Source organism: Saccopteryx leptura, chromosome 1 (genome assembly GCF_036850995.1).
Source record: "Saccopteryx leptura isolate mSacLep1 chromosome 1, mSacLep1_pri_phased_curated, whole genome shotgun sequence".
Taxonomy (NCBI): Eukaryota; Metazoa; Chordata; class Mammalia; order Chiroptera; family Emballonuridae; genus Saccopteryx; species Saccopteryx leptura.
Genome location: NC_089503.1, coordinates 29,227,188 through 29,251,771, shown reverse-complemented (window position 1 = coordinate 29,251,771; position 24,584 = coordinate 29,227,188). Strand labels below are relative to the sequence as shown.

Below are 24,584 nucleotides of genomic sequence, written 5' to 3'. Positions count from 1 at the left end.
CAGAACCTTGTGAGAGTTAATGGCAGACATTGTGATATTTCACCCTTAAATATTTCAACAAGTATCTCCTAAGAATATAGATACTCTCCTACATAATCAAAATACAAACAAGACATTCAGTAAATTTAACACTAATATAATTCTATTAACTAAAATATAGTTCAATTAACTTTCTTTGGTCTTTTGCATGTGTATATTTAAATGTATATAATTATAATTAAATTTATATAATTTTATGCTAACATGGGCAAAGAATTGACATGATGCCGCCTGAGAATTTGACTTTTGGTTAACTGCTTAACTCTGTACTCCTGTAAAAAGATAAAGGTGTACCAAAATGGTACTAGGCAGCATTGCTTTGGGGGAAAGTGACCTCTGATTGGTTAATTGCATCTAGACTGAAAGGAGTGGCAATGCTGAATGGAGCTTCCTTTAGTAGGTAATTGGACTTCCTTTTAGTACGGTAACTTTGTGTGTGTGACAGAGACAGAGAGAGACAGAGAGACAGATAGGGATAGACAGACAGGAAGGAAGAGAAAAGAGAAGCATCAGTTCTTTGTTGTTGCTTCTTAGTTGTTCACTGACTGCTTTCTCATATGTGCCTTGACCAGTGGTTGGGGGCTACAGCAGAGCGAGTGAACCCTTGCTTAAGCCAGTGACCTTGGGCTTCAAGCCAGCAACCTTTGGGCTCAAGCCATTGACCATGGGGTCATGTCTGTGTTCCCACGCTCAAGCCGGATGAGTCCGTCCTCAAGCCAGTGACCTTGGGGTTTCGAACCTGGGTTCTCTGTGTCCAAGTCCAAGGCTCTATCCACTGCGCCACCACCTGGTCAGGCTAGTAGGGTAAGTTTTATAATTGGACATGCCCCTGGTGGAGACCCTAGAAGCCAGCCTGTAGAGTTATTACAAAATACATGAGCACCTGAGGCCATTAAACCAGGTGGCTCCCACATGTCTGAGTTGTGTGCTTGTGGCTGATACTATAGCTGTTGTTGAAGAGGAATGCTTGGGGCTGCCCTGCTGGTAAGCTATGGGAATAGATGGATGCCAAGCCTTTGACTTAGGGTGGTCTGTGAGTCTGAATGTTTAGTTGAACCAAAAGAAACCTCCTGGTAGGCATTGCAGGCCTGACTTTTTCTGTTAACAATATACCCTATTTATTTTACTTATTTTTTAATTGAAAGTGTCATTGAGATACTTGCATAGTCACATGGAGCTGTGAGAAATAATATAGTATACTTCATCCAGTTTTGCCCAATAGTAACATTTGGCAAAATGTTGTGTATCACAGCCAGAATATTGACAGTGAATACTGTCTACTGATTTCATTTAGCTTTTCTGTTTTACTTGTATATATATTTGTGTGTGTATTAATTTTTATATGATTTTATCACTTGCGTAAGTTTGTGTGTCTGTCACTGCATTTAAGACACTGAACAGTTTCCGCACGCCAGGCCGACGCTCTACCACTGAGCCAACACAGGAGAAATACCCATCTGCTTCTCCACCCTTCCCCCTCTCCTTCCTCTCTCTCTCTTCCCCTCCGGCAGCCAGGGCTCCATTGGAGCAAAGATGGCCCGGGCGCTGGGGATGGCTCCATGGACTCTGCCTCAGGCGCTAGAGTGGCTCTGGTCGCAACAGAGCGATGCCCCAGATGGGCAGAGCATCGCCCCCTGGTGGGCGTGCCGGGTGGATCCCGGTCAGGCACATGCGGGAGTCTGTCTGACTGCCTCCCCGTTTCCAGCTTCAGAAAAATACAAAAAAAAAAAAAAAAAAAAAAAAGATACTGAACAGTTTCAACACCACAGGGATCTTTTGCATTTCCCTTTTATAACCAACTTATTATTATTATTTTTATGTGACAGAGACAGAGAGAGGGACAGACAGAAAGGGAGAGAAATGAGAAGCATCAATTCTTTGTTGTGGCACCTTAGTTGTTCATTGATTGCTTTCTCATATGTGCCTTGACCAGGGGCTACAGCAGACCAAGTGAAACCCTTGCTCAAGCCAGCGACCCTGGGCTCAAGCTGGTGAGCCTTGCTCAAACTAGATGAGCCCACGCTCAAGCTGGCAACCTCCAGGTTTTGAACCTGGGTTGTCCGTGTCCCAGTCCGACACTCTATCCACTGCATCATCGCCTGGTCAGGCCCAACTTATATTATTCTTTAAAAACTCCCTCAAGTATTTTTAATGGCTGCAAAATATTCATTTGTATATAATTAACTTTATTTTTGTTAAAATGGACAATTAGATAATGTATAATTATTTACTATTTAACTCTGTAGTGAATATTTTTGTGCACAAAACCTTTTATCTATATTTTAGGTCATTTCCTAAAGATAGGTTCTTTTTTTTTTTAAATTAATTTTAATGGGGTGACATTGATAAATCAGGGTACATATGTTCAGAGAAAACATCTCTAGGTTATTTTGACATTTGATTATGTTGCATTCCCATCACCCAAAGACAAATTGTCTTCCGTCACCTTCTATCTGGTTTCCTTTGTGCCCCTCCCCTCCCCCCCAAGATAGGTTCTTAAGACGGGATGTCTATGCCAAGTCTGTTCATTGGGCACATTCAGAGAGTAAAACAACAGTTATGCCACCAGACCTAGAATCTAAAGCATGCCTTGAAACTAAGAGAGACTGGGGGTAAGAGGAGATGAGAAAGGAGAGTTGGTTTTCTCTCTTTCCTAGGAAAGTGAATTAACCTATGTGAGAGTAGCTACCAGGTGGTGAGCTCTTTGCTCTTAACCTCAAGTCGTGGGCTCCTTCCTTCCTCTTTGGCTGACACGAAGGCTGACCCAAAGCCAAGGAATGCATTCTGGTCTAGACAGGCTGTGCGGGGAGCTATGTTTGCTCGGGGGCAAGGGATGGAGGCGTGGGGACAGAAAAGCAGCTTAAACATTTACAGTCTTTTCAAACTATTATTTAAGCTTTTGTATTTTCTAAATTTGTTTTTCTTAGTCTACTTTCTCATGATTTTTCTAACTTCTTGCTACCCTTTTTGAGATGAAAAGACTGTCTCAGACTAGCTCGCTTTTTTTTTTTTTTTTTGGTTAAAACAGTGTTTACAGGGTCCGGTTCTAAATCCTTTTATCGCTTTTCTTTTTCTTTATTTTGTTGATAATTTTATTTTATTCTTTTTTAGTTGAGCCCAAACCAGCAATTGCCAGGAAGTAACATCTGAAATGCTCCAGCTTCTCTCTTTTCTTTTAGGGCGATCTTTTCTGTGCTAGACCTAATGAAAATGGACATGGCGAACTTTGCTGTCAGTAGCATTAGGCCTCATCTCATGCAGCAGTCAGTTGAATATGAAAGGAAGATGTTTCAAGCGTTTTTGGAGAAGCATCCAAGTATGTTTAATGTTTTGTGGTGTTCTTCTGTTGTCTGTTTATTCATCATAGTTGCTGTAGCTTGTTGTATAACAATATTGTTTTCAAAACAAGACTAGAATTTAATATGAGAATACTCTAATTTGAAGACAAAAGCACAAGACATTAATTAGTACTTGAAAAATCCAAGCAAGAAAAATATAAGTAGGATATAAGAATAGAAATTTGAAAGAAGGAAGAAGTCTTTTTTTATTCTCTTTATCTTTTTTAGTGTCCAGTCTCTTTTATGACAGAAAGGGCACAGTGGAAAAGTGAAAACACGTCTGCTGGGCCCCGGGGTGGCCAGGGCAGCCCCCCAGGTCTGTGTGGGTGTGCGCCAGGGCTAAGGCTGCGGCCTCTGCTTTCGTCCCACTGGCAGCCAGGCTGAGCGAGCCTCTTGGGAGCGGAGGTTGGCCAGCTCATCTGTCAGGCTCACTCCTAGCTCATCCAGGACCTGGGACACAACAGCATCACTCTCCTTTTCATCCTCCTCCTCCTTCTCACCTGTGGCATCATCATTGGTATTGTTCAGCATCTCCTCCTTCATGTCTATCGTTTCTGCCTGCTGTGCAAACTCCATCATGGTCTGGATCTGGGCAACTTCAGCTGTCTGTTCGTGGTACCTATGGTCTTGGTGATGCCCTTCATGGCTCGCGCCTTTGGGTTGCTAGGCTCTAGTGTCTGGATCCTGAAGGACAGGTCCTGGATGCTGGCCCACATTGGCACAAACTTCCGGACGGAGCACCACATGAGCACCAGGTCCTTTGTCATGATGTGCACAGCGTCCATCTGGCTTTGGCCATCTTCCTGATGTCTGTGATGATGTTGTCCTCCTGCGTCTCCAGCTTCTGCCACTGACGGTCCAGCTGTCACAGGGCACAGTTCAGGGCCATTGATTCTGCGGTAGCAGCTCCTCGGCGTTTTCTGGCGCCTGATCAACTGGTCTGTGGTGGCACCGTAGGTGGGCCAGGGACAAATGCAAGGTTCTCCCTCAGATCCTGGGCGCGTGCCCCAGTGACAGCCCCCCTAGTTTTGTCACCTACCTAAGAACAAAGAAGTCTTCAGTGAAATTGGTTTTTAATGAAGGCACCAGTTTGAGATAAATTGTGTGCTTGTCCTTAGTTTTAAAAACAGGACAGACCTCTTGTGACCATTGGATTCACTTTTTCTCCCAAGGAATTTTATTTACTTTGCTTCTGTTTCATATTCATAAATCTTCTGTTTTCAGACCCAGAAGAAGTCATATTTTTATGATCCTCTCAGATGACTGTAGGAAGACAGGTGACTGTAGAATCCAAAACTGTGTTATATCTGTAGGGTCCTTTTTGGGTTCTGCATTGGCAGCTGTTCTTGGTAAATTGCAATCTTCAGATCCAATTTATGCCTAGTCCCATTTAACTTCTAACTTTGCTTTTCACAAAATGGAAGTGACAGTCTCAGCATAGATTGTGTTACCTGACCAGAATAGTGTTTTGTTTTGGTTTTTAATTGATTTTAGAGAGAGAAGAAGAGAGAGAGACAGAAACATCTGCCCTGACCCGGGATCAAACTTGCAACCTCTGTGCATTGGGATAGCACTCTGACTAGCCGAGCTATCCCACCGGGGCCTGACCAGAATAGTTAAGTCAACCCTGAGCAGTTGTTTATCCAGCCTCAGAGAAATTCGAGATGGTGCTGGGGCCAGGAGGAGAAGGAGAGAGCAGAGTAGAAGTATCAGCACTAGAGGAAGATTGGCTCATGTTTATTACGTACTAGCTAAGCTGTGGGTTTATGTGCATTATCATATATAACCCTCACACATTAAGCCTACGAGGTAGGCCTTATTTTTTACCCTCAATTCATAGATGTGAATGTAGATTCTGAGAGATTTTTTTACCTGAATTTGTTGACCACAGCTCACTTTCTCAACCAGTATTGTACAGCCCCTCAGGGGATAGCCAGGGTTGCAGTTTGACAGGCTGAAGAGCCTTAGTGTGGGAGCCAGGTGCTGGCGGGGAAAGGAAGCATTACTACAGTCCCCAGGCTAGTTCCAGTACTTACTACTCACTGCGTAAAACCCAGGGTTTCCCGGAGATGGTGGGATACAGAGAATGCTGTTGACATAAGGCTAAAGAACCAGAGAGAGCCCGGTGTGAGCACAGTGATGACAGAAGCAGAGGTGTGTCCCTGCAGCAACGAAGAGTCAGCTCCAGCCATGGCCTGGCTGCCCTCTGATTTTAAGGTGGATTCCACTGGCCGAGGTGCAACATGTTCCAGGAACTTCAGAGGAAGTTTTCACTCAGATGTGAACAGAAACCTCATTTTCTTTCTCTTGTGCCCCTCAGAGTCCCCGGTACATCATTCAGCTTAGAAAAGTAGGGAGAACATGGTGGTGGATGAACAACTGAGGTCTCCCCGGCAGTGTTCCAAAAACTGCATAGACAGCTCACCTCCCTCAAGGCTGAGAGTCAACCAGGTTGATACGAGACTAAGCTCTAGACAAGGAAAAGCCAGGGTGGGAGAGAAGAGAAGAGAGTAAAGGTTTGTTGAACATCTGTAGGTGGCCAAGGCCTGACTCACTGTTTTATATTCACAGTCTCCTTTAATTCTCACAACAGACTATGACGTGATGTACATTTCTTAGGGATCTGATATTCAGACAGATTATGATTTGCCTAAAATCACTCAGACTGTAATTAGTGATACTGTGATTTGGACCGAGTTCTATTTGATTCCAAAGTCCATACTCTGTCCTCTACCAGAGCGCCAGGATAATCTTCCGTACACTAGTTCCGAGAAGCATCCCTCCTGAGCGTCATAGTAATGTCCACAGCCTTGTTTTTCACAGATTCCCTGGACTTTGTCACCCAGTGGTTGGAAGAAGCCGCAGATGACCTTATGAATCAGAAGTATAAAAATGCCCTACCAGCAGGAGGAGGGGCCACTGGCTCTGGGGACAGTCCCATGCTAAATCCTGTTGCTGTCCAGAATTATGCATACCTGAAGCTTCTGAAATGGGACCATCTCCAGAGACCTTTCCCTGAGGTAGGTGCCCACAGCTGTCTAACTGCTCATTTCTTTTTGGGCTGGTAAACTTGTAAAAAATAATGGTTTTGTTAGGATATAATTCATATACCACAAAATTTCTCCTCTTAAATTGTACAATGCAGGGGTTTGTTTTGTTTTTTTGTATATTCACAGAATAGTGTGACCATTACAACTGTTTTATTTCAGAGGATTTTTATTACCTCAAAAAGAAGCCCTGGCTGGCCCTGGCCAGTTGGCTCCGTGGTAGAGCGTCAGCCTGGCGTGCAGGAGTCCCGGGTTTGATTCCCGGCCACAGGGCACACAGGAGAAGCGCCCATCTGCTTCTCCACCCCTCCCCCTCTCCTTCCTCTCTGTCTCTCTCTTCCCCTCCTGCAGCCGAGGCTCCATTGGAGCAAAGTTGGCCCAGGCGCTGAGGATGGCTCTGTGGCCTCTGCCTCAGGCGCTAGAGTGGCTCTGGTTGCAACAGAGCGATGCCCTGGATGGGCAAAGCATCGCCCCCTGGTGGGCGTGCCGGTGGATCCCAGTCGGGCGCATGCGGGAGTCTGTCTGACTGCCTCCCCATTTCTGGCTTCGGAAAAATACAAAAAAAATTAAAAAAATAAAGAAACCCTGGCCTTGGCTGGGTGGCTCAGTGGTAGAGCATTGGCCTGGCATATGGATGTCCTGGGTTCGATTCACAGCCCAGGCACACAGGAGAAGTGCCCATCTGCTTCTCCACTCCTCCCCCTCTGCTTTTTCTCTGTCTCTCTCTTCCCCTCCTGCAGCCAAGGCTCCATTGGAGCAAAGTTGGCTCAGATGCTGAGGATGGTTCCATGGCCTCCCCCTCAGGCGCTAGAATGGCTCTGGTTGCAACAGAGCAATGCCCCAAATGGGCAGAGCATCGCCCTCTAGTGGGCATGCCAGTGGATCTCAGTTAGGCGCGTATGGGAGTCTGTCTGCCTCTCTGATTCTCACTTCAGAAAAATACAAAAAAAGAAAAAAAAAGAAACCCTGTATCCATTGGCAGTCACTCCCTTCCTCCTCGACCCTCTGACAACAACTAATCTACTTTCTGTCTCTATGGATTTGCCTGTTCTGGACATTTCTTATAAATGGAATCATACAGCATTGGCCCTATGTCTAGCCTTTTTCACTAAAAATAACGTTCATCCATGTTGTAGCATGTGTCAGTATGTTACTCCTTTTTGTTGTTGTATTTTTCTTATTGTAAAATATATATTAAAAAATTTATCATTTTAAGCATACAGGTCATTGGCATCCAGTACGTTCACAGTATTGTGCCAGCGTCACCACCATTCCCTCCAGAACTTTTCCATCTTCCCAACCTGAAACTGCCCCCTTGAAACAGTGACTGCCTCCCCTCCCCGCCCTCTGATTCTGATACTCGGGGCACCTCATGTGAGTGCAGTATTCGTCCTTCTGGGACTGGTTGATCTCACCAGCACGCCTTCAAGGTTCACCCATGCTGTAGAATGTGTCAGCATTTCTTTTCTTTCTAAGGCTCTATGGCCTACCCACATTTTATTTATTCATTTATCAGCTGATGGACATTTGGATTGTTTCTCCTTTCTGGCATTGCGTAGCTGTGAATATTTGTGTACATGTTTTCAATTCTCTTGGGTATGTGTCTAGGATTAGTTGCTGGATCATGTGGTGACCTTTTTTTTTTTTTTAATGTTTATTTTATTGATTTTAGAAAGAGGAAGGGAGAGAGAGACAGGAACATCAATCTGTTCCTGTATGTGCTGACCTCCTCTGTGCTTTAGGACAGTGCTCTAACCAGCTGAGCGATATGGCCAGGGCATGTTGTGTCTCTGAAGTTTAGCATTTTGAGAAATTGCCCAACTGTTTTCCAAAGTAGCTGCTCCTTTTGCAATCCCACCAGTAATGAGTGGGACTTCCACACACTTTTTAGTTACATTATGAACTGAAGTTTTATATTTCTTTATGAATTCAGTTTAAAAAAGAGCAGTATCTGAAATGAGCATAGGCCAGCCCTTAATCGACCCTGCGCTGCTGGACTACTACCCTTTTGGTACTTGTGTGTGTGTGTGTGTGTGTGTGTGTGTGTGTGTGTGTGTATGAGAGAGACAGATAGACAGACAGACTGACAGGGACAGAGAGCAGACATGGAGAGAGAGATGAGAAGCATCAATTCTTCGTTGCGGCACCTTAGCTGTTCATTGATTGCTTTCTCATATGTGCCTTGACTGGGAGGCTACAGAAGACCGAGTGACCCCTTGCTCAAGCCAGCGACTTTGAAGTTAGTGAGCCTTGCTCAAATCAGATGAGCCCACGCTCAAGCTGGCAACCTCGGGGTCTCAAACCTGGGTCCTCCGCATCCCAGTCCGACGCTCTATCCACTGCGCCACTGCCTGGTCAGGCCTGTTGTTACTTATCTTGATTAAACAATAACAGTGATGTTGCCTTTCAGTTTTACGTAAAGAAACTTCTTTTCCTCCAACATGGAGCAATATTTTTTCTTTTAAGTTTTTCACAATAAGTACCGTATTTTTCTCTCCATAAGACGCACCTGACCATAAGACACACCTAGGGTTTTAAGCAGGAAAATAAGAAAAAAAAATATTCTGAACAAAATGATGTGTTAAAATATTTAATAAAATACCGTATTTTTCGCTCCATAAGATGCACGGGCTTTTTCCCCTCCACTTTTTTTTGGGGGGGAAATAGTGCATCTTATGGAGTGAAAAATATACTTCTAACTGCAGTAGTCCTTTGAGGAGATGGTTAACAAGGTAGTTCTTCATGTAGCCTGCAAATAGCTGGTTTGGTGTGTAGACTCCCCCTTCTTTTTTTGAGGACACTTGGGCTTCTGATGTCTAGCCTCAGATGTTGCTACTTCTCTAAATATCTTTCTCTTAGTTCCTTATTATTTTTCTCAAGACCTTGTAAGCTTAGGGTTTCACCTCTTACCTCTGAGTTCCCTGATTTGTGCCAGAGGTAGTGCAGTCTAAAGAGGGTACTGAATTGGGTGTAGGGGGAAGGAGCGGTTTCTTTCTGAAATGGCGTGTTCTGTCCTGGAGGGCAGTTCACAGCCTTAAAAGTAGCTGTGAGGAGTTTGGTGTTTGCACTGGGGACAGGTGTCTACTCTCAAAAATTTTTTTTACTTTAATTTTTATAATGTTTTATTTTATTGATATTTTAGAGAGAGGAAGGGAGAGAGGAGAGAGAGACAGGAAATCTGTTCCTGTATGTGCCCTGACCGGGGATCGATCGGCAACCTCTGCACGCCGGGTCAACGCTCTATAACCAACCGAGCTATCTGGCCAGGACCACTCTCGAAATTGATACTTGAAAGTCTTTTGCATCCTGAACTCACATACTACATACTATTGGGAGGCATCAAATCAAGGGTGTGTCTGTCTGACAAAACAAGATAAAAAAAGAGGCTGATGAGAAGTCAGTTGAAATGTCTGTGTTTAACAACGGAGTCTCAGTCTTCAAGGATAGTTTTTACTTCTTGAGAAGTCTGAGCTGTGACCCTAAATTGTTAGTTGTGATTTGATGTGTCAGTTTTTTATAGCAAGAGCAGTCCTTAAAATTTATTTGATTAACCTGTAAAAACTCAGGTCAGAAGTCGTGTCTCCTCAGCTTCTCCTGCTCTTTGCCTCATTCCACACAGGGGACTTTGCCCTGGTTGGACCCAGGGGTGTCTTTACCACAAGGACACAGTCGTGGAAATTCACTCACTCCCTGCTTTCCAGGAGGCTTGGGTTATTATCTATTTACTGTTTATTTCCCCCTCTTCATTCATTTACCAATTCTTGAGAGCCTCCTCTGTGCTAGGTACTGAGGGGGAGTAAGTGTAGGCTCTGCCTTAAAGGGCTTCCTCCCATCCTCTCTGCTGTCTGGATAGAGTGACCACCTGTCTGGTTTGCCCAGGACTGGGGTGTGTGTGTGTGTGTGTGTGTGTGTGTGTGTGTGTTGGGGGGGGGTTGTTACCGGTCCAAGGTTCATGTGTGCGATATTGGAAAGGCCAAAACTCAGACGTCAGAGGGTAGAGAAAGGGAAGGTTCATTGATTTGGAAGACACTAATTTAGAAGATGGGAAACCTAATCCTCAAATCCATATTCAGAAAGTAGAGTTCAGGCTTCTTTTTTTTTTTCCCCAGATTTTATTTATTGATTTCTACAGAGAGAGGAAGAGGAGTTCAGGCTTCTTTTACATCAAGGGAATGGAACACAGGAGGGGCTGATTTTGTAAAACTCCAACCTCAAGCAGAATTCCTGTAACAATTAACATGTCTGTATGCAAGACAAAACAGGAGCTGGGGGCCCGAAGGCCTCGGGAACAGCACAGGCTTGGACAAGGTGGAGTCAGACGAGCATTTCGCTCTTACAGTGTGGTGGTGAATCACAGGACTTAGGAATTTCATTTTGAAAACCGGGACAGCCCTGGACAAACTGGAATGTAACAATTAATTAGCGAGGGTCACCCTCGCTCAGTATCTCATTACCCTTTCCTATCTAATGCTAGAATGTTTTATAGAGTGTTGGCTCTGCCAGCCAATTTATGTGCTTGGTTGTTGGTTGTTTGTTTGTTTTTTAGCTTTGAAACAGCCCTGTGAAATAAGAATCCTCATTCTGCATAGTGCTGAGTTGAAAAAACTTGTGTGAGGCTTTGCTGCTGTAAAATGACAGTCTGGATTATATCCAGACTGTCATGTTCTTTATTTTTTATTTTTTTAAAACTTGTTATTTATTCATTTCAGAGAGGTGGAGGGGGGTGGGGTTCGTGAAGAGAGAAAGAAGGGGGAGGAGCAGGAAGCATCAACTCCCATATGTGCCTTGACCAGGCAAGCCCAGGGTTTCGAACCGGCGACCTCAGTGTTCCAGGTCGACACTTTATCCCCTGCGCCACCACAGGTCAGGCTAGATTGTCATGTTCTTAATGAGTGTGCTCCGCTGCAGCCTTTTTAAGGAAGAAGGGCCTCTGAGATGGTTAATTCATACAGGATTCCTGTAGGGGCTCTGAAATGACTAGCAGATCTGAGGGAAGCTGCAGAGGAGTGTGTGGCCGTCCCCTCTGGCCCGCCCAGAGCTACAGCTCAGGGACGATTTCTGTTGTTTTCATTCCAGACGGTTCTGATGGACCAGTCTCGCTTCCAAGAGCTCCAGCTCCAGCTGGACCAGCTGACCATCCTGGGGGCCGTGTTGCTGATCACGTTCAGCATGGCGGCCTCAGGAGTTTCCAGCCAGGCCAGCTTTGCTGAGAAACTCAAGATGATCGTGCAGATCCTGCTAACAGATATGCATCTGCCGTAAGTGGCTAACAGATGTGGAGTGGACCTTGAATGGACGGATGGCTGGGAGGCAGCGGGTGGGCGGAGCGCAGACTGGAACTGGGGTCTCCAAGTCTAAGGCAGAACCTGGGGCTGCTCTCCAGGAACTGAGAGGAAACTCTCAACTTTATTTACCTCAGCAGAATTTATTCAGGGTCATACGGTTAAAGTGAGAATCAACCTTAGGGTTTGTCAGGCCCTAGGATAGTGGCTTTCAAATATTTGTGACCAGGAGCCATAGTAAGAAATTCATTTTTTATTGTGACCTAGTATATGCACTTGGACACATATGTAGCTGGAATAGAAATTTCACATAGTAAAAACCTAACTGTGCTAATACACCCTGCTATTTCTATTATTGAATATATTCTATTAAAAAATACTATTTGCTACTCACCGAATTGTTCTCACAACCAACTAAGAGTTTGGACAATAAACCCGAGGGAAAGTTTATACAAGAAACAAGCTGTACTTGACCGGGGAGGCGGAGGGTGAACACACCATAGGAGTACAGAGGTGTGTTGTAGAATTGAGCACCTGAAACTTGTAAACTTATGTTACTCAGTATTGCTCCAGTAAATTCAATTAAAAATAAAATCATTCTATGAGTTAAAAAAGAAGTGTTCCTCAGAGTTGCATGTATATGATTAAGGTTTTCTGCCCCTTGCACAGTCCTGTGGGCACTTTGTGCTGGGTGTAAAGGGGTTACTTTCTCGGCCAGCTCTGACCCACACTTGGGAGCATAGCTGCTCTAACTCTTCTTGCAGTTACAGGGTGATTTATGTGGTTTACAGCACATAGAGTACTTTTTAATGTTTCTAAGTAAGCAGGGTCTGTCCCCAGTCTCATTTTTACAAAATGGAGGAATTTTACTTCTAAATTTGCACAAAGCAGGCATGTGTTTGGTGCGTTGAGGGGAGTGTCCATGAGGTGTGATGAAGGCTTCAGTAGTCTTGACTTAGGCCGGAAGGATGTTTGCTGAGCAAGGGCCCAGCCTGAGGCCCTTGTACAGGTGTAACCCTGAGCTGTCACCTAAGTTCCCCTCCAGTAAAACTGCTCTGTCAAAGTCACTGAAGAGCGGGGCCCTGTTCGGCTTCCTCAGAGCCGAGCCCTGCACTGCCCCGTTCACGGGCGGTCAGAGCTGGTGCCAGCACTGAGGCTCAGCGCTCACATATCTGCTTCACTGAGTCTGCTGTTCAAAGGATTTAGACGCAGAACAAAGGCAATGAATTGCCTTCTCACAGAATACCTACCGGCAGGAGAGCTCCCAGCAGACGCTCTAGGAGAGCCTTGGGGCCCCAGGAAATCCAGATACTAATTTTCTTAATTTTAGATTTCAATTTTATTTATTCTTTTAAGTGGTTAATACAGCCCTGGATAGATAGCTCAGTTGGTTAGAGCATCGTCCCAAAGCACAGAGGTTGCCAGCTTGATCCCAGGTCAGGGCACATACAGGAACAGATTGATGTTCCTGTTTCTCTCTCTCTCTCTCTCTCTCTCTCTCTCTCTCTCTCTCTCTCTCTCTCTTCCACTCTTGCTAAAATCAATAAATGAAAATTTAAAAGATAAATAAAGTAGTTAATTCACTCATCTGTTTTGAAAATCAAAAGGTTGTTGAGTGAAAAGTTTCTCTCCCACTTTTCTCCCATAGCTACTGGATTTCTGGTTTCTTATATATTGTCCCAGAGATATTCAAAATATTCTTAAGTCAGTTCCAGGCTTATTTCACACAGATGCCAGCAAGAATTGGGTCTTGGGTTTGTCCTGATATAATCTGAGCGTTCCCCTTCCCACTGTCCTTTCTGGGGATGAGGGGAGAGAGGAGAGAAGGGAAAGGGACAGTTCCTGAATCAGGTGTACACCTGAGAGGTCAGGGGCAAGGAAGAGAGTCACAGGTGTTCCCTCTGAACACATCTGTCCGTGAACCGGTGATCATGACTCTGATCGGGTGTGGGCAGATGTGCACTTTGTTTCTCTGCCTTCCCTGGCTTCACCTTGCCCTTCTCTGCTCCAGCTCCTTCCATCTGAAGGACGCCCTGACTGCCATCGGGGAGAAAGTCTGCCTAGAGGTGAGCAGTCGCCTTTCCCTCTGTGGGTTCGCCCCGTTTACCATGGACAAGGAGACCGTGCTCAAGGGCCAGATCCAGGCCGTGGCCAGTCCTGACGACCCCGTGCGCAGGATCATGGGTACGTTTGGGGGAAGGCAGGATGTAGGGGTCACCACAATGCGATTAGGGTGACCCAAAGGTTTGGGCAAGTGGCCAGGGAGCCATCTTTTTTCTAAAGGCTCTGATCTTGAAGTGACAGGTGGTGGTTCAGAAGCCTGCTCCAGCAAAAGCTGAATGATTTGTGGTTATCAGATTTCAGGTTGGAGTAGAAAGCTGGACCAGTGGTGGGCCTGCCTCTAGTACCTTTACTTTTTTTTTTTTTTGTATTTTTCCGAAGCTGTAAACTGGGAGAGACAGTCAGACAGATTCTGGCATGTGCCTGACCGGGATCCACCAGGCACGCCCACCAGGGGGCGACACTCTGCCCACCAGGGGGCGGTGCTCTGCCCATCCGGGGCATCGCTCTGTTGCGACCAGAGCCACTCCAGCACCTGGGGCAGAGGCCAAGGAGCCATCCCCAGCGCCCGGGCCATCTTTGCTCCAATGGAGCCTTGCTGCGGGAGGGGAAGAGAGAGACAGAGAGGAAGGAGAGGGTAGGGGTGGAGAAGCAGATGGACACTTCTCCTGTGTGCCCTGGCCGGGAATCGAACCTGGGACCCCTTGCACGCCAGGCCGACGCTCTACCACTGAGCCAACAGGCCAGGGCCAGTACCTTTACTTTTTAAATATTATTATTATATTATTATTATTTTTTAAAATTCAGTGAAAGGAGAGGAGGCAGAGAGACAGACTCCCACATGCGCCAGGACAGGGATCCACCCAGCAAGCCCACTAGGGGGCGATGCTCTGCCCATCTGGGACGTTGCTTCATTGCTCAGCAACTGAGTTCTTTTTAGTACTTGAGGCTGAGGCCATAGAAGTCATCCTCAGCTCCCAGGGCCAACTCACTCCAATCGAGCCATGGCTTCAGGAGAGGGAGAAAGAGAGAGAGAGAAGGGGGGTGGAGAAGCAGAGGGGTGCCCTTATCGAAAATTGAACCCCGGACCTCCACACACTGGGCCAACACTCTACCACTGAGCCAACCAGCCAGGGCCTAAACATTATTATTATTTAGACAGTATTTTAAACTTTTTTTCATGTTTTATTTAAAAAAGAATTATGTGAATCAGTGGGTTTTAAAAAATTATTTTATCCCATCCCTGCCCTAGTCATAATTTCACTTGTGCATCACTCCGGAACAGCCTTTTGAAGATATTGCCAGGCCCTTAGATTATTAAGATAATATTATTGACTTTGGTAGAGGGGCAGGGAATGCCTCTAGATAGACCACTGGCTAATGAGCTGCTCCTTGTCCTGCCGTCCTGGTTGTTTAGTAACAGCCAGTTATAGACATGAAGATAAAAGCCCTCCCTCAGGGAAGAGTGAGACAAGGGTCTCCACTTCCGGGTGAGGCTGCCAGCTCTGGGAGACTTAGAAAACCAAACACTTTGGAACAGGGGTGATCGGACTCATCCAGTACTTTCTCTGGCGGGTGTGTTACTGGGTTTTGAAGGGTGTAAGTCGTTTGCACCTGAGAGTGTCCCCCAGGGCAGGGGTTGGGCACGTACTGTGAATAAGCCCATTCAATATAAATGTCCCTGTTGCTTTTGTGATGAAATCTATAAGAAATGTGGCTTGTACACACAGTGTTTTGGCTGATGAGGATACATAGGAGATTGCATAAGCATCATAGAAGAGAATGGGCTAAAAAAAATCAACCTAAATTATTCTTCATAGTAGAACAACTTTATAAATGCCCCCAACTCTATGGCCTTCAACTGTAGGCATTAAAGAAGGAAGTTTGACCCTGGCTGATTTGCTCGGTGGATAGTGCGTCGACCCGGCATGCAGGCATCTTGGGTTCGATCCCGTCAGGGGCACTACTGAGAAGTGACTGTCTGCTTCTCTTCCCCTTCCTCTTCCCCTTCTCTCACTCATCCCCTCTTGCAGCCAGTGGCACTGAGGATTAGCTCTTTTAATTCGAGCATCTGCCCAGATCGGGTTGCTGGGTGGATCCTGGTCGAGGCAAATGCAGGAGTCTATTTCCCTTCCTCTCACTAAAGAAAAGGAAGTTCGTGCTTCTTTCATATGGCTTAACAGGAAGAGACAGATCACAAGCCAACAGTGCTGGAGTCTTTCTTCTCTTTCTTTTTGAATTTGTAATTCCTGCTTTATTTTTCATCTCATTTTTGTGTGATCTTCAACAATGGCTAATGCTGGTATCAGTATGCCTTGCTCCTCTGAGAGCGGAACCTTTTAACAACTTAGTTTCTTTATTTATTCAAACTTTATTTTTCTTGCTTTCCAAATGTATTTTGAAATACATTACAGGGGCCAGATTTCATGCCAGGCACCGTGCTGGACACGGGAGAGCATGGTGAACACGATAAGCCTGGTTTCCACCCTCGTGACACTAACCATCTGGAGGGGGAGAGGAACGTTACAGAGGGTGACTGCTCAGAAGTGCAGGGCGCTGTGGGCACCCAGTCCAGGGGCTGGCCAGGGAAGACTTTCCTGGAAAGGTTATGTTTAAGTTAAAAACTGAAGCATAATCAGAAGTTCGTAAGTCACCCTGAACAGGAAACAACCAAGTTACTTTCTCTCCTCTGGCAGGTTCCCGAATCCTGACCTTCTTAGAAACCTACCTTGCCTCAGGTCACCAGAAGCCGTTGCCCACAGTACCTGGGGGATTGGGTCCAGTCCAGAAAGAGCTGGAGGAAGTTGCTGTGAAATTCGTTCGCCTCGTCAACTATAACAAGATGGTCTTCAGTCCGTACTACGATGCAATCCTCAGTAAGGTCCTCGGTAGAGCCTAACACGTATGCTCCCTGCAGCGGCGGTCTTATCTCCTCACTCAGAATACCTGTTCTCAACTCCAATGTTGCTTTGGAAAATGGCTGTTTAGTACATTTCTATTTAATAACATTGATTCCAAAAGGGAGAATATTTATTATGTATCACTGTTGGAAAGACTTGCTGAAAAATGCACTGAATTCTATTTTGAAGGTTTGTATTTGAGTGCAAGTTTACAAATTAAAGAAGCTTTTTATCTTGAGTTTCATAGGAAGCTTTGGAATGGTTGACTCCGGGCGTCTCGACCCCCACTCTGTCATGGCTATAGCTGCCTTGCCCAGGAGGCTGGGACCTCTCTTTGGTATCTGAGTAATTTTTCTTTCAGATATCCAAGAGTGAAAGAGAGTAAGCCATGACTCTGGGTAGACTCTCGCCGCTCTGGCTCCTCCTCCCCTTCCCCGCCAGGTATGTTGTGTCAGAAGGGCTCTATGTAGTTCTGTTCTGTTCTTGCCTCCGCCCACTGCCCCTGTTGACTGCTTTTCGGCTGCCTGCCTTAGCCTAGCCAGAGCCCTGTTGTTCTAGAGGGGAGTTACTTGATTTTAAAAAGATTCTATTATACAAAATTACTCCTAAGCCTGGAGCAACTATGATTTATGGGATCTAGAGAGAGGAAGTTTTTACTGATTGGTTGATTGATTGATTTAAGAGAGAGAAAGAGAGAAACATCAATTTCTTGTTCCACTTATTTATGAATTACTGGTTGATGTTTGTATGTGCCCTGACTGGGGATTGAACCCGCATCCTTGGTGTATCAGGACGATGCTCTAACCAACTGAGCTACCTGGCCAGGGTGAGAGAGAGAGGAAGTTCTTTTTGACTTCTAGGCTTTGAAAGTTAAGGAGAGAAAAAAAAGAAAAAATATATATTAAAATATATGTTAATGTAATATAAAAGGAGATAAATGACTGCAGTTTTTACTGAAAAATTCACTGTGATACAATACACAGATTCTGGATTGGATTAAAGTTCCAGATCAGATTTAAGCTTTCAGATAAAATAGTGTGAACTCACTTCTTTTTTTTTGATAAGGAAGTCATAGAAAAATTCCTGAGTATAAAGCAGTATTTTTTGAGGAACTTCAGTGACCAGAATTGCTGACACATCTTGTGACTGTAAGAGGAGCTTGGGTCTCAGAGATGGCCTGTTCTATTAAACGAATAAAACACGTGCACGTGTATTTCAGACAGACATGGTATCAGAAGCAGAGCCATGGAGTTACTGGAGTCCTTTCCAACTACCAGAGCAAGTGGCGAAATACTGCCAGGAATCCCTTTATTAAAGGCACTGAGGGGTGTGGTGTGTGAGGGACAGGACAGGGTTGGAGGCGGCCCGAGGAACATTGACCCCTGTAGGCTGTGTAGACTCAAGGACAACCCTTTCTGGTTTTATTGGAAAGGGATAAAAGTTCAGCGAGTAGAACTTACAAAGACCAGAACTGCTTCTTTTCTAGTGTAATCAATGAGGCCACTCTGGAAGTGGGCCTATAGGGAAGGTTGCTCTGTGCGCTGTGCTCCTGGGCTGTGTGATGTTGGCTGCAAGCCCGAGCACCCAGGACCAGCACTCAGCCCGCCCCAGGCTCAGTGTTGTGTCCCTCCCCCTGCAAGGATGGAGGGGAGGAGCTTAACCCCCAAATACACTTCCTGTAGTTATTCTTCCTAAATCTTCAAAATTATTTTTGCTTTCTTCTGTAAGAGTTAACTCTGACCATATTATTCCCCCTTGAGTTCCTAAATTGACAAAGTTGTGTTTGTTTGAAATCTTTTATAACATATATGCATATAATATAACGGGGTTTTACAGCCTCTCATGGCCCGTCACCACCTCACTTTTCTGCAGATGGAGTTCTTTCTACAAGTGGCAAAAGCCAAGAGTGAAGGAGACAGAGTTCAGAAGGAGACAGTATTCATACTGAATCGTTTTGTTGTCGCTTGTTGAAGATAAGTGAGCTAATTTTCTTCCTGGAATCTCATAGGATTATCATAAGGGCCAGGAAAACTAACTTAGTTGTTCATTTTGTCACTCAGGAAATGTTTACTAAGCATCTACTTGTAATTCTTCCCTCTAAGACAAAATATCCTATGGCATATAAATTACCCTTCAGAATTAAATTGGTTCTATTCCACATACAGATTGGATTTGACATGATTCCCTGCCTAATTGAACAGGATGATGCTCTGTTCAACTGAGCTACCCGGCTGGGCTTATTATTTGAACTAAATGAATGCATAAATGGACAAATGAAGGGAAGACTGAATGGTAGTGGATGATAGGCTATGATACTCATATTTGAAGATAATCTCTCATTGAAAATGTAATCTAAAATAAAGAACTACAATATTTACAGTTGTGTATTCAAGTTGGATTTTGCATTATATAACTTCCAGGCATCCCCAAACTACGGCCAGCCCGCGGGCCGCATGCAGCCCCCTAAGGCCATTTATCCGGCCCCCTGCCGCACTTCCGGAAGGGGCACCTCTTTCATTGGTGGTCAGTGAGAGGAGCACTGTATGTGGCGGCCCTCCAACAGTCTGAGGGACAGTGAACTGGCCCCCTGTGTAAAAAGTTTGGGGACCCCTGTTAAGCCTTTTAGTCATAGTATTCAAAGCAACTTGATAGCATTGAGAAGAGGAAAGCCTTTGAGTCCAGTAAACTCTATTAACCTAGTAAATGCTCACTGGTAATTTCAGAAATGTGTCAGAAACCTTAACAGGCAGAATTTTACTTATAACTGCACCCAGTATGGGTTTCTGTCATACCTCACTATATTGCCTTCTGAACCTAAGAACCAGAACTAATCTACAGGCCAGATTATTGGAGTGTCCCTTACTTATAGTTTAGAAAACAGATATGCCTGGAGTTAGTAGCAATACTCAGATTTCGCCATTTTTAGGTTTGTCTTATCTGAACTAACAGAATCTTTAAAGTGCAACTTCTGACTTAAATAAGCAACCTTAAAGTTGAAGTAACACTCCTCTTTTTTTCTTTTTTCTCATTATGTTGCCTTTGCTTTTTAAAGCACTCTCTTTCTTGTGCTCAAAGTAGAACTTTTGTGAGGGCTCAGGGAAGAAAATTTAGTAAACTGCTGAATTGTTTTTCTAGACTTTTATTCCCAAAATTTGGTAAGCTGACACTTCTGTTGAATATTTAAGATTTTATTTAAATCAGTAACATGTTACCTGAATTTTGTTACTTGGTATCAGTTATCTTTCAAGATTTATGAAATTGTTATTAAATATAATTTTACGCACTCAAGAAAGAATATAATGAAGTTTGTGTTTGGGAAATAAAATGTAAAAAACCAAAATTTAAGAACATGCTAATAATACTTTAACTACTGTATAAATGAACTCTTAGTTTTACATATTAAATATAGGCTGATGGAAGGTTATAAAATTACCAAATAAATTCTAATTATTGACCAAGGTCAGTATGCTGACCAAGTGGTGGGTTTTTCCTTCTTTCCCAGTGGTACAATTGGGTTGTTCAGTTTTACATTTACTAGGAGTTGTGACCTTTTACTAAGTATGGTAGCATAGATGTACGCTCTGGTTTGAAAGTTACTGCTCGAGGCCAGAGTTTGACTGATACTTGTTTTGGAAGGACTTACAGTCTTTAAGTTTGATCCAGCTCTAGAATTGTGGGGACATGATCTGTTTTTATAAGAAGGATGAATACAGATTTTTTTGGATGTTTCTCTGGCCCCAGCAATACAGATATCTGAGGGTCCTTGCCCTGAGAGTCTGCACTGTAGACACCCCAAAGGAAGTTCAGATTTCTGATGTCATACTGCTTGTTCAGCTATGTTCAGAAAAGGAATTGTGAAAATATTCAGAGAGAATACTAAAAACTAAAAATTCATATATATCTGTAGCAGTTAGAACATTAGAAATAGTTTTCTTCTAACAAGAAATAATCCTTTTTATGTTTAAAGGTTAGCTAATTTCTAGGGGAAAATATCTTAGAAGTAAATGCAGTAGAACAATTATAATACGCATAATGGCCTCAACAGTACTTACTGGCACTTTCCACCCAGGTGGGTATAGGTGTGTGTCTCTGTGTGTGTTTTCTCTTTATTACAATGCTGAAAAAAAGACTTTCTCGTGTACATTCATGTTGCTTTGTTTTGTTGTTTATGGGAACACTATTACAGACCATTATAGGTATTTGAAACCATTTTATCTTCTTCAAAACACTACCGAAAGACCACTTCAGGAAAGATTCCCTATCTCTATATTCAATTTTATTTTGTTTTATTATTATTTTTTTGTATTTTTCTGAAGCTGGAAATGAGGAGGCAGTCACACAGACTCCTGCATGTGCCTGACCGGCATCCACCCAGTATGCCCACCAGGGGGTGATGCTGTGCCCATCTGGGGCGTCGCTCTGTTGCAACCAGAGCCATTCTAGCGCCTGAGGCAGAGGCCATGGAGCCATCCTCAGCACCCGGGCAACTTTGCTCCAATGGAGCCTTGGCTGCGAGAGGGGAAGAGAGAGACAGAGAGGAAGGAGAGGGGGAAGGGTGGAGAAGCAGATGGGCGCTTCTTCTGTGTGCCCTGGCCTGGAATCGAACCAGGGACTCCTGCTCGCCAAGCCAACGCTCTACCACTGAGCCAACTAGCCAGGGCCTCTATATTCTATTTTAAAATCTATGCTAGCCTGACCAGGAGGTGGCACAGTGGGTAAAGCGTCAGACTGGGATGCGGAAGACCCAGGTTTGAGACCCCCTGAAGTCGCCAGCTTGAGCGCGGGCTCATCTGGTTTGAGCAAAAAGCTCACCAGCTTGAGCCCAAGGTCGCTGGCTCAAGCAAGGGATTACTCGGTTTGCTGAAGGCCCACGGTCAAGGCACATATGAGAAAGCAATCAATGAACAACTAAGGTGTTGCAACGCGCAGTGAAAAACTAATGATTAATGCTTCTCATCTCTTCGTTCTTGCCTATCTATCCCTCTCTCTCTCTCTGTCTCTGTTAAAAAGAAAAAAAAAAATCTATGCTATATGGTACTTTGTTCCTTTCAGATTGTTTTGTTCATAACCATGATATATATAAAAAAAAAAACCGCCTGACCTGTGGTGGCGCAGTGGGATAAAGCGTCGACCTTGAACACTGAGGTCGCTGGTTCGAAACCTTGGGCTTGCCTGGTCAAGGCACATATGGGAGTTGATGCTTCCTGCTCCTCCCCCTTCTCTCTCTCTCTGTCTCTCTCTTTAAAAAATCAATTAAAAAAAATAAACCCACACAGAAAATGAACTTAAGAGAACAGAATCTGAATTAAAGCCAGCTGACTTTGTTTTGAGGAAATTTTAGCTTTAATGGGAAAACACAGGAAACAGATGCTTGTGATCAACTTATATAAATATAACCTTGCTATATGTTTATATAAAAATGATTCAGTAGCCTTTTTCCCATTATGTTTCATATAAAATATTTAAAGTTGATTTTAAAAGATAAGAATACTATTTAATTACATTTGAATTCAAATTGTAAGCTGTGTACCCAATATGTAAGATAGTATCATTATAACCATAGTACTTTCCTTCTTTTTCCTTCCTGATTTTTTGCTTTTTATTTTGACTCACAACCCTTAGGCTCACCTAGTTTTCTGTATGGTAGATTTTTCTAGAAATGACTCAACAGAAGGTAATGTAGCTAACGGAGCAAAACCTAAAGCTTTGGACTTAATTTGCATGACAAGTTGACATTCACTGTAATTAAATTTGATTAACTGGATTTAGTTTGTTCTAGTGATATTTATGTCCAGCTCATGAAAAAGAGTGTTCTTGAACACTGAGTGACTTTTGAAATATATTTTAGAACAAGACAGTGGGTGGTTAAAGGAATTCCCACACATTGCTTTTGAGAAGGAGGATAAAATATCTCAATCTGCCTCAGGTAAATTGAGGGAGATGGATTCACATTGAAAATGTCTTTTTTATTTTGGTGAGAGGGAGATAGTGAGGCAGATTCCCACATGCACCCCAACCAGGATCCAGCTGGCAACCTGGTCTTCGGCTGATATTCGAGTACCAACCTATTTTTAGCACCTGAGGCTAATGTGCTCCAACAGAGTTATCCTAGGTACCCAGGGCCAACACTCAAACTATTGGAGCCACTGGCTGTGGGAGAAGAGGGAGAGAGTGGGGAGAGGCAGGGGGAGAAGAAGATGGTCTCTTCTCCTGTGTGCCCTGGCTGGGAATCAAACCCAGGACACCCATATGCCAGGCCAATGCTTTATCCCCTTGGTTGGCAAACTGCGGCTTGCGAGGCACATGCGGCTCTTTGGCCCCTTGAGTGTGGCTCTTCCACAAAATACCGCATGTGGGCGCTACCGCAATAAGGAATGTACCTATATAGTTTAAAAAATTTGGCTCTCAAAAGAAATTTCAGTTGTTGTACTGTTGATAATGGCTCTGTGGACTAATGAGTTTGCCAACCACTGCTTTATCCAGTGAGCCACCAGCCAGGGCCATAAGATTTCTATAATGTTTAATTGGCCTTTTAAACATGGATACGTCATGTTTTCAGTTATGACCATAAAAGATCAGGAAGGACATGTAGTTAAGTGTACACACAGTATAAGTGTGTATACTGCTGACATTTATTTTTAAACTGTACTGGCTGAATAACCTAAAATAAGTAGCTATTTTATTTTTTTATTTTATTTTATTTTTTTCATTTTTCTGAAGCTGGAAACAGGGAGAGACAGTCAGACAGACTCCCGCATGCGCCCGACCGGGAGGGATCCACCAGGCACGCGAGGCTCTGCCCACCAGGGGGCGATGCTCTGCCCATCCTGGGCGTCGCCATGTTGCGACCAGAGCCACTCTAGCACCTGGGGCAGAGGCCACAGAGCCATCCCCAGCGCCTGGGCCATCTTTGCTCCAATGGAGCCTTGGCTGCGGGAGGGGAAGAGAGAGACAGAGAGGAAAGCGCGGCGGAGGGGTGGAGAAGCAAATGGGCGCTTCTCCTGTGTGCCCTGGCCGGGAATCGAACCCGGGTCCTCCGCACGCTAGGCTGACGCTCTACCGCTGAGCCAACCGGCCAGGGCAATAAGTAGCTATTTTAAATAAACTCTGAAAGTAGCAGAAGGAGGCAAGACGTTTCTGAGATCCTTTTATTTTTGAAAGGATTGTTTTAAAATTTTAAACTACAAAACAGATTCCATACATTCTGCCATAAATAAAAACAAATAAGGCAGGACTCTACATAAGCAAACTGAGAACATCTGTTTTCAGAAAAATGTGATAAAATGCTTTACAATCATAAGCCATCCAGTTTTTAAAATAAAACTATTGAAAACTCACAAGTCTTCAAGCGGCACATACAAGACACCCTTGAAGAGGGAACAAAATATGGTTCTGCCATTTTGTACTGTTCTCACATTTTTGAAAACCTAATTTTGCTCAGAGCATAAGTCTGTTCCATATTCTAAAATTCACAGGTTGTTTTCTTTCTCAAAAACCGTATGATAAGAGGCACCAATGACAATACAACTTTGTTTCCAAGAACCTTGTAACAAAGCATTGTCTCTTTTAAACATATGACTTAAGAGGCAAAAAGGGAATCCTGGAAAAAAATTTTCTTTCCGAGGCAGGTTTTGAGCCTGTTTCACCGAATTCGCTTCTGCTGCCGCGCTCTATAAATGTCGTGAACAGGAGGGACAACAGCTCCCTTTTCCTCATCCTCGTCTGAGTCTTCGTTGGGCCTTTTGACGGCCTTGGTGAGGACGGCGTTGCTTTCCACTGGGCCGTTGCCTTCCACAGCGAGGTCCGGGGCTCCACCAGTGATGATCCTCACAGCTTCCTCAACAGCTGTGGAAATGAAACAGAAAGGACTTTGGAAGATGTTTAAAAGTACACAGCTGTGAAAGAATATCTGTTCTA

General features: G+C 44.2%; 2 protein-coding genes and 1 pseudogene across 5 annotated transcripts in view; 1 reads left to right on the top strand and 2 right to left on the bottom strand.

Annotated features, from left to right (window-relative positions):
• Positions 1–21,934, top strand: part of TCP11L1 (t-complex 11 like 1) — a 33,944-nt gene extending 12,010 nt beyond the window's left edge. For 3 of the 4 annotated variants that reach the window (XM_066363597.1, XM_066363606.1, XM_066363612.1), the window contains 5 exons: positions 3,219–3,355; positions 6,201–6,397; positions 11,501–11,682; positions 13,718–13,890; positions 16,464–21,934. In XM_066363597.1, coding sequence (XP_066219694.1) covers positions 3,219–3,355; positions 6,201–6,397; positions 11,501–11,682; positions 13,718–13,890; positions 16,464–16,666 — 892 coding nt within the window. In that variant the 3' untranslated portion in view covers positions 16,667–21,934. The remainder of the gene's footprint in view (positions 1–3,218; positions 3,356–6,200; positions 6,398–11,500; positions 11,683–13,717; positions 13,891–16,463) is intronic. The other variant, XM_066363616.1, reaches the window with a different exon arrangement.
• Positions 3,619–6,165, bottom strand: LOC136389659 (charged multivesicular body protein 2a pseudogene; annotated as a pseudogene).
• Positions 21,935–23,744: 1,810 nt separating the features above from the next.
• Positions 23,745–24,584, bottom strand: part of CSTF3 (cleavage stimulation factor subunit 3) — an 80,874-nt gene continuing 80,034 nt past the window's right edge. The window contains exon 21 of the mRNA XM_066363625.1: positions 23,745–24,512. Coding sequence (XP_066219722.1) covers positions 24,310–24,512 — 203 coding nt within the window. The 3' untranslated portion in view covers positions 23,745–24,309. The remainder of the gene's footprint in view (positions 24,513–24,584) is intronic.